The 10,409-nt window shown below is 34.0% G+C and overlaps 1 protein-coding gene across 1 annotated transcript; it reads left to right on the plus strand.

Annotated features, from left to right (window-relative positions):
• Window positions 1-3,326: 3,326 nt before the first annotated feature.
• On the plus strand, window positions 3,327-10,182 carry ODAM (odontogenic, ameloblast associated). The gene is made up of 10 exons (XM_006142892.1): window positions 3,327-3,377; window positions 3,476-3,517; window positions 4,039-4,086; window positions 4,653-4,886; window positions 5,319-5,366; window positions 7,361-7,465; window positions 8,218-8,265; window positions 9,086-9,161; window positions 9,778-9,935; window positions 10,153-10,182. Exons 1-10 carry the CDS (start codon window positions 3,327-3,329, stop codon window positions 10,180-10,182), a joined length of 840 nt encoding a protein of 279 aa, XP_006142954.1.
• Window positions 10,183-10,409: the final 227 nt, after the last annotated feature.

Consider the following 10,409-nt stretch of genomic DNA (forward strand, 5'->3'; position numbering starts at 1 on the left):
ATGATTTTGCCTAATTAGACACAATCAGGCTACTGTATTTTCCAGGTAACAATTGGTTAAATTAGCCACCCACCTTTAGTTTCATTTGCCATCAGCATCTAGGTTGGTCTATTTAGCTAATTTAAAAAGACAGCATTTATAAATCTTAGGGAAGTTCCTTTCTAATATATAAAATTTTAGTGATAACTTTGCTTCTTTAAAAATAAAGTCTTTTTGGAACCAGCAATTAGCGTAATGGCTATGTCGCTGAACTCCCATGTAGTCAACTGCTGTTCGAGGCCCGGACCCAGTGGCTTAAACTCACGCTGGGCGCGTGCCCAAGATCCTGAGAGGAGAATAGAGAAGAAGGAATTGTGGTGTGGCCAACCCCCCTGGAGGGGGAGGGTGTGATTTCTTGCTTTCTATCTCTGTCTGTCTCTTTCTGGTGAGCACACACACCCTATAGCAAAAACCTCTCAAACATAAATAAATAAATAAATTAAATAAAGTCTTACTATTTCAACTATTTTGTGACCTTATGAGTTTTTTGACTAGATATATAACAAATGATATAATCATTTTATAATTAATGAGTCATGCAATCTCTAAGAATCCCATCTCCCTAAAAAACACAAATTGATTGAAAGGCTATGACTTTGTTTTCCTGCATAATAAGGCATTAGTTATCAAGGTTAAACTTGTCAAAGAACTCTTCCATGATGAAAATTAATTATCATCACACTTGTGACTCTGGACTATCTATCTATTAAAATTGAGTTATGATTAACAACAACAATAACAAAATAAGATAAACAAAACTTTTTATGAAGGAAATTTAAATAATAATGTACAGACAATAACAATTGGTTTTATTTTGCATATTAAAGTTATATTTGTCAAAAGAGAGATTTTTAGGGGACCAGCAGTTAGCGTAATGGCTATGTCTCTGGACTCCCATGTAGTCGACCATGGTTCGTGTCCTGGACCCGGTGGCTTAAAAAACTCATGGCGGATACCTGTGCGTGCATGCCCAAGATCCCGAGAGGAGAACTGAGGAGAAGGGATTGTGGTGTGGCCATCCCCCCAGGGGGTGATTTCTCACTTTCTGTCTCTCTGTCTCTGTCTGTCTGGCGAGCACACACACCCTATAGCAAAAAATAAAATAAAATAAAAAACTCTCAAAAAAAAAAAAGGGAATTTTTAAACTACAAAACATTCATTCATCACCATTTTAAAAAATAGAGGTCACAGGACTGGCTCTGTGACTCAGTGGTTAATACAGCCAGATCCCAAATGGTCAACCCAATGGTTCAAGTTCTAGACTTGGCAATATAAAAAGCATACTAGGGGGACCAACTAGTGGTGTGGTGGTTAAAGTTCTGGACTCCCAAATGGCCAACCAGGGTTTGAATCCCAAACCTGGTGGCTTAAAAAAAGGCTGTGCACATGTGGGTGTATACTCAAAATCCCAAGAGGAAAATGGAGGAGAAGGGATTGTGGCATGACCATCCCTTGGGCTGTGGGAGGGGGGGTCTCAATTTCCCAATTTCCCTTTCATTCTCTCTCTCTCTCTGGCAAGTGTATATGCCCTATGGCAAAAACATTTATAAAAACGAAAGGAAAGGAAAGGAAAGGAAAGGAAAGGAAAGGAAAAAAAGAAAAGAAAAAGAAAAGAAAAGAAAACCAAGCAAACAGAAAACAAAAACACACTGGATATGTTTGCCTCCATGAGCAAAACCCCAACAGGATGAAGAAATGGACAAGAAGGGTTTGTGACATGAGCATTCCACATGAGAGAGTGCTTTCTCCAGCTCTCTCTCTCTATATATATATATATATCTTTGTCTCTCTGTGTCAAGCACAAATTCTCTCTAGAAAAAAAATTTTAAATGAAACTAAATTTAAAAAATAAATTAATTAAGGCCATTATGCTTCAGATTTTTAAAGTGATTTATTCTAAGGAACATGATCACACAGACAATTTTTCATAATTTCACCACTTTTTAATTAAGGATTTAATCCATAAATAGAAGACTATCTACTAATATTTTCAAAGTAAACCTATGTTTACTTGATATAGTGCCAAAAAACTAAAAAATTCTTAATGCTGCTAATGAGGTTTTGATTTTTACATCTATGCTTTCTGTTTAATAATTCTTTATTTTACTCTTGAAATAAAGAAAAAAATCACCCATTTCTTCTTAAATTTAATAAATCATTTTAAATTAATTACTCAAGGACGATAAAAGAAATAGAATGAAATTATTCTAGAAGAGTTAGTCATAACTAAAGCATAAACTTGAAATAATTACAGGAAAACATTTCTTAGGGGATAATTTAATAACATCACTGAAATTGTGGGTATCCATATGCCACCTAGATCATTAGGAAAGTGGTTATTAGCTAAGCCATTATCTAAAACCCACTGAATCACTGGCCCTTTTCAAAAATGATTGGTCCTTGTTTTCTAAAGATGGGTTTTAAATTTAAGAGAAGCCCTAAGGCCAGACCTGAGAGAAAAAAATAACACAGACCTTGCATGGTCTGGCTTTCTCTTATAAGCATAAGGGTAAGGTAAGATATTTAATCTTTACTTTCATAATTTTAAGAACCAAAATTGGTAAACTGTAGGACAGACAAGAAAGAAAGGTCACCCTGAACACTTGGTTGAGTCAGTGATTTGAACTCAGGCAAGAACTTTCATATCTAAAGGATGGGAACTAAGAACTTTTATATACCTCTACAAGTTACACTATAAATTATTATTACACTTTAATTTTACAATTTCTTCCTCTAAATTAGAAAAATGTTGACTCAGTTGCTTATTTTTGATATAGTTTAACATTATTATTGTACTTTAAATGGAAATTAGCTGGTATTGAACTGGTACTGTCTGATCTTTATTATACTTTTAGAACATAGAGGATACCCACATTTTAATAATAAGGACCCAGTTATGAACCTAGCTCTGGGTCTTCCTTGGTGAGAAGGGCGTAATCTCTCCAGTGCAGAATGGTACAAGGATGAGATCATTTTACTCCCTGGAGCATTCAACTAATCATATACACTGAAATGAGTCTTTCAGTCAAGCTACAAAGATAAGAAAACAATTTTTTTATTTTTATAAACAGCTGCTCTGAGGGAAAGAAAAAAAAGTATGAGTTTTATTAGAGAGATTTCTAAATCTTTTTAAATGTCAAATCTTAAAATAAAAATAAATACTGTTGAATTTCCCAAACTACTCCTCTGAGTGAACAATACCAGCTAATTATTTTTGTAATGACTTTTTGATAGTCTTTTTTCAGGCTAAATATTTTGACTTTATTTTTTAGGTATATCATCTGAAGATGAAAGTAGTAATTCTTCTCGGGCTACTGGGAGCCACATTATCAGCCCCAGTAAGTGATTCCATGTTACTTCTAATTTCATTGTATGTAATCTCTTACAATCTCTTCTTTTACCATTTCTGGTTTTTCCTTTTGTCTTTTCTTTTTAGCTTATTCCACAACGCCTTTTGTCTGCCAGCAACAGCAATGAGGTTAGTCTAAGTAATTTAAGCTATCTCATTTTTAAATGGAAATTAAGTGGGAAAAGATAAAAACCTTCACTTAATTTGTCCCGTACTGCTATCCATTAGCTTCTATGACCATTCCAAATACATCTCTAATGTTCAGTCTTACTTTGAATAAAACATTGTTTCAATATTATTTTACCTCCTTGTTTGACTGTAAATTAGTCAGTCAGAGACAACATTATCTCTTTTTGTTGTAATCACACCAAGTACAGGTGGATATAGGTGTACGAAGGCATGAAATGACTAACTAAACCACTGGAATGGGCTAAAGTTGTGCAATTTCAGGCACAGAAGGGAAGAGGTGGTTAAATTCCAACCTTGTTTTCAACCATAACATCTAATCACTGTAAGCTTAGTGAGAAAATGTCTCACTTTTGAAAGGAAATTGACCAACCAGCTATCATGTGCACTGTATGTGTAGTAAACATCGCCCATATTCATTTTAGCGTGTGTGGTAATCTTTCATATTATCTTTCCTTTTCTAGTTACTTCTGAATCTTAATAATGCTCAACTTTTGCCACTGCAGCTTCAGGTAACTCTGCCTCAATCATTATTTTAAGGGGAACATTTTTCTCTTCATTCTTTGTGGTATTACATATGAGAAAAAAAGGTTTCTTAACTCCATTTCTAAAACCTCAGTTTTTAAACTTGTAAATTTGTACCATATATTTAAATAATCATTGTCTGAAGATTAGAATAAAACTATAATCTGATGAACACTTATTAATTGAGGATTTAGTACATACCAAACACTATGAAATAGTTAACCATCTGACACAATCATAATCAGCTAACCAGTGGTGCCTGGACTGGGGGAACAAGATCTGAAGTCAGCCTGGCAACGCAGAAATTGTGTTCTTTTAAATTGTAAATTAGTTCCTCACTCTGTCTTACACTTCTCAAAACTATTGGGATTTTGCCATTTTAAATATTATTTTCATGGCTTATAATGAATTTAGATGCTATCTTTTTAAATGACCCAATACTGGAAATATAAAAATTATTTACATTTGTCTCCTTCTTGTTCAAGACTGATTCTAAATTCCTTTTGGCATGAAACAAATATTTCCCTTTTTTGTTTGATTTGTGTCTTTCCAGGGCCCATTCAATTCATTGATTCCTCCTTTTTCTGGGATTGTACAACAGCAACAGCAAGCTCAACTCCCAAGGCTCTCCCAGTTCTCTTTATCAACTCTAGATCAGTTTGCCAGACTGCTGCCAAATCGGATACCTTTCCAAGGACAGGTCACTTTTGCCCAAGGAACCCACACAGGTCAGCTGGACCCCTTACAATCTCAAACACCACTACAGACGCAACAGGGGTCCAATCATGTAAGTCAGACCTTTTCTATCTCGTGGTCTTGAACAGAGATAATTGCATATTAAATGTGAAAATGAACATGAATCAAACTTGAAATAAGGCAGGAATTATTCAATAAGATTTTTTTTTATGATACGGTTTCTACATTACTGAAAGTTCTCTCTTATATTTTCTGATTTCCAATATGAAAAATATTATTCAAATCTGCTATTCTAGAACATGACCACAAATAAGAGTTACAGCAAGTCTGGGACAAGAGAAAAAAGAGAATTCCATCTCAAAAATCAATTTGTGTTCATGATGGTATATATAATAGGTGGCTTTCTACTGTAGAAGTCTGCCAATCAAATGATAAATTTAGGTGGCTAGTTCTATGAAAGGCAGCTCAAAAACTTTAAGTAACAAAATCAAGGATAACTTTATATATGACTCTTTTTTAGCAGGTGATGCCCTACGTAGTCTCTGTCAATATGCCTCAAGAGCGAGAACAGGTAAATTAATAGATTGGCACTGTCATAGAGCAAGAGCTCTATACACTCTCCAGGATGCGTCCCTTGACATCTCTAGCTCTCCTGCAAGCAGGGCTATAAAAACACATACAGTGATATCACTATCTAGATGACAGTATTTCTGAGCTGCCATGAGCTTATTATGTAGGGCTCATTTAACACTCCTTAAAGATAGTCAGCTGAGCGCTGTCTCTAGGACCCCTGAATTTCTAGGGCATTGCTAGGTCGGGAATAAAGAACTTTATTAAGCCCCAAGACATACTGTCCCTATATCTAAAGTTCTAGTCTTCTGGAACAACTCAAGACAAATATCATGGTCTGACTTTGTCCAACACTGAATTTTGCTTCAGAGGTAGATGCACTAAATTGATAATGTATGACATGATGTGGAAATAAGCAACATGTGCCTACCTTATTTGGAAGTTATGAAATTCTGTTCAAAATATTTCTAGATCCTTTAATATTTCCAATTTAAGTCCATTATAATCAAATGGTGGAAATTTTCATTCTAAGAATCTTTAAAAACTGAATGCAAGCCAGTAGAATTATTGTATTAATATGGAAAAAAAACTATAACTATCAGGATAATTATTTTTATAGTATCCTTGTTTCAAAGAAACAGGATTATAGTTAAATTACATTATTCACCAGCAGAATATTGACATTACCATAAAAAGTTACACCATTTGTTATAGAATTTTGTCCCACCACCCCCATTAAAAAAAAAAAGTTAGGTCTAGACATTATGTCATTCTATGTCATAGCATTTAGATAGTTAGACATATGACAAGTAGAATTACTTCATTTTAAGGATCAGGAAACTTAGTCTTAAAGAGATTAGATTCCCAATCCTAATGAAAGTAAATAGCTGAGTTTGAATATAATTCTTTTTTTACTCACTAAACCAGTGGCTCCCACCTTGGCTTTACATCAAGACCTGTGGTGGTACTTTTGAAAAATATAAATGCCTGGCTCCTGTTCCAGGACTAGTGAATCAAACCTCATGAGTAGATAACTTAACAAAGATGATTATCTTCTAAAATGCTCAATAAGTGATTTTAATTCTTATCCAAGATTAAGAATCACTGAACAAAATATACTCTTAAAAACCATAGTCATTGTCGCTTTTAGCTCCCATGTCTAATATAAGCTTGTACTTAATGATGCAAAGAAACAAAAGTGCATACGAAACTGTATGTATGTACTATGTTTCTTGTTTTCTATAGACATTCACACTATAAACACACACAAAAATCTAAATATAAGTAAATAGATGATAACACCAGTGGGGAAGTTGCAGGTGATTTCATTTGGTATTGTCTATGTCTTGATATTCCTAAAAGTCTAAATCCATATGGATTATTTTAATAAAGTGTAAATTATTAACCCTTTATTCTATTTTTCATTCTTTTCTAAATTATTAGATGTCTTTTTTCAATAATTTCAAAACTAATACCATGTTCTGCAAAATCACAATTCTCAAAAATATAGGGAAAATGCATCAGAGGCTATTCTCAGGTATTTGCAAAGCGATTTGTAAAAAGATGTCCTTTAAATTTAGAGCCTCTTTAATTTAGTTGACTTATTTATTTCTTGAATGTTCATTTTTTTTAACTTTATTTATTTATTTATTTTAATTTGACTAGAGAGGGACAGAGCAATATATATATAGAGAGAGAGGGAGAGGGAAAGTGAGAAAGCAAGCCACCAGGTCTGGTACTCAAGCCATGGTCAGCCATATGGGAGTCCAGTGCCTTTAACCACCACGCCACCTCCTGGCCCCAATTTCCTGAATGTTCTTGAACAAGCAACTTTAAAATCGAAGTCAAGTAAAATGCAAGTTTATTCTAAGATGTGGGAAACATTACCTTTTCCTTTCTTTTGTTCATATTTAATAATGTAACATTTCTACGTACAGAAAAGTATGGTTTACTCTGATCTAATGAAATATTATATACTTCTGTGCTTACAAACAGATGCTTCAATCCTATTATCCCATTTACATGTTCCTACCCTGGGAGTCTCAACAAACAGTCACACAGTCACCTGCACAGACAGGACAGCAGCAATTCGAGGAGCAGGTACTGTAAATGTTTGATGTTAATCTGAGTAGAGAAGATAAAGAAAAAAGAGAAAAGTATCTGAATGTGCTGAGTGCAACTTCTCAACAACTTGAACCAGTAGGTATATGGTGTTCTCTCCTAACATTACTTGTACAGAATAATTTGGAAATGCTCCAATGCTAGATTTTTAAATCAATGAAGTCAGTGAATGGGTGCTAATAAAATCAGAGGCCATAAGCCAAATCACTTCAGGAAGTATTTTCTCACTTTTAAAATCTAGCATCATCTTTTTTAAATATATATGTAGTTATTAGTAAAAAGGCAAAAATGGTTGTCCTGATCATTAGCTCTGAGATACTGTTAAGTATCATATTGAATTCTGTGAATCTGCTATGATTTTTAGACTTCCAATATACCCTCGTTTGTTTCAAACATAACTACCATTCTTTCGGTTAGAACAGAAATTTTTTAATAGATTACTGCTTTAAAAACTACCATTGTAAAGTAGAGGAAACTGAAATTATGCTTTAAGTAACTGGTAGTACTAATGCTAAATAAGCCGTATTACTTTAAAGAGAGAATTTTATCCTAAGAGTCATATGGTTTTAACAAGATTTTTGATAATTTAAAAATAATTCATTTTGTCACCTGGAATATATAAACTTTTTAAAAAGTATTAAAGCAACATAACAATTTTAAATAATAATTTATCCAAAACTTATGACAAAAGTCACCAAAACATATCTAATTCATTTTCAAAAATCTGACAGATGCCATTCTATACTCAGTTTGGATACATTCCCCAACAAGTAGAACCTGTAAGTAAATGCAAAATTTTCATTATATAAAAGCACTTTGAAACTATTTGCCTCATTATCTATTCAGTCTATAAATGTTCTTTAATCAAACCCACCAGAAATACATCTCTAATTGAATCAAGCTGGATTTAGTCACTCATTAAAATGAGGAGAGCACACACATGGGGAAACGTGAACTGTTTTAATAGGAAGGTGTTAGAACAACTCATGGGAGTTGGGCCTGTGTTAGGTGATTTGGGGGAAAGTTTAAGAAAGTGTTGCTTTTCTTTGGAGTGACTGTTCTCAGCAAGTGGAGATAGCCTATACTTGAGTATCCTAAGGAGTCTTGCCTTGAAGACAAGGATAAGGGAGCAAGGCAAAGGCAATAATCAGTAAAGAAGCTAAAGACTGTATTAGCTAGGATGTGAGGACATTGTGTGTTTTTGTGACTTGCAAAGTGATCTTGCTTTAGATGAGAGTATGAAGTTATCGGGGTTGTTTGGTGTTGTTGAGTTTTGTTTTTCCAGCTCCATCAGGTTTAGAGACAACCTTGACTGATGTAAGCATTCTGCAGTTTTGTTCCCATGCTCAAGTGAAGAACATTAGGGCCTAGCAGGGAGTGTTGGAAAGTAATTCCAGAATGGAAGCAGAACTGGGTGTCAAGCCAGTTTTCTAACTTCAGAAATAGCTTTTCTCTTGCTCATCCCTAAACTATAATATTATTTCTGTTTTTAAGGCAATAATTTAAGAAGTTGGGGAGTGCTTAACTACTTTGGATGACAAAAAAAGCACATTTTTATATGCCACTAATTTAGACTTTTTAAAACTTTCTGATCTTTAGGCCATACTAGGAGGACAGCAGCACCTGGCTTTTGATCCCTTCTTAAGCATAGCCCCGGAAACTGCTGTGATGGTAAGTTTCCTTATAACTTAGCTAGGTCCTGGCAATCAACAACTGACAACTTACAGGTTCCTTCAAAAATGTTCATTTTAATACAAACTCTATTATGATTCCATCAGCAAACTTTGCTACTTCTTCCTATAATCTTCTGCCAATTTAGATTAGGTACTCTTCGGGCCAGATGCAGTGGGGCAGCATTAACACAATGGTTTGTGATGCTGAGGCCACATGGGAAGCTCTCATGTTCATACCTTCAGTTCTCCCCCAGTAAACACTGGGTACACGTGTGTGTCCCATAATCCTGGCTAGCTAAGGCTAGGAGTAAATCACACTGTGGGAGCATGTCTGTCTCTTTTTTACTCTATCTCTCTCTCATGGAAAAGATAAATATACATTAAAGAATAAATTTTTAAAATTAAATAAATGCTGGTACTAAGAGACAATGATGTTAGCTGATAGACATTTATAGTCTTTCTAAAAAATAGCTTATGATCTAAAAAGACTCATGACATCACTTCTTGTATATAATGCTTGCTTTTCATGGTAATCCTGTTGCTTTCTATTATGTCCAGTTTTGACCTTGTACTTGAATCTATAACCACTTTATTTTCATTCTCATTCTGTATAGCCAGCAGGAAGAGTGATTCCTTATTTTCAAAAAGAAGTAATAAATTTTAGGCATGACAATGCAGGAGTTTTCATGCCTTCTACTTCACCAAAACCCAGCACAACTAATATTTTCAAGTCTGCTGTAGAACCAACTGTTACCCCAGAGCTCTCAGAAGAGAAGGTACTCAACAGCTCATTCAAAAAATTGTTGTCTAGTTGAAAATACAAAGACAAAGTTAATGCTTACTTTATAGTACTTAGTCATCGATACAATAAGGATATAGTAAGATATATTGTCTTAATCCTGAATAAGGTGATCAACATTTTTTATAATTAATGAGGATATAATTGAATTTTAATTTGATAAGAGCTTTTTATAAATGTCGTTTTCTCACTAGGCCAAGACTAATAGCCTAAGGGAACCATAAGATGTTGGCCTAACTATTCAGTTTTTGGTATGTATTTGCCAAGAGTCATACACTAAGTCATGATAATACCTAAATTAAAAGACAAAAAAAAATTTTTTCAGAGGAAGTAATGAAGTTTTATCAAAGTGATTATTAAAAACAAGTCAGTTCTTACAGCTACTTACTACTAATAACTACTAGATTTTAACCATTTTTAAGAATCAAAATTTAATTTTGTGAATTATGTC

Source organism: Tupaia chinensis, unplaced genomic scaffold (assembly GCF_000334495.1).
Source record: "Tupaia chinensis unplaced genomic scaffold, TupChi_1.0 Scaffold000086_1, whole genome shotgun sequence".
NCBI lineage: Eukaryota > Metazoa > Chordata > Mammalia > Scandentia > Tupaiidae > Tupaia > Tupaia belangeri.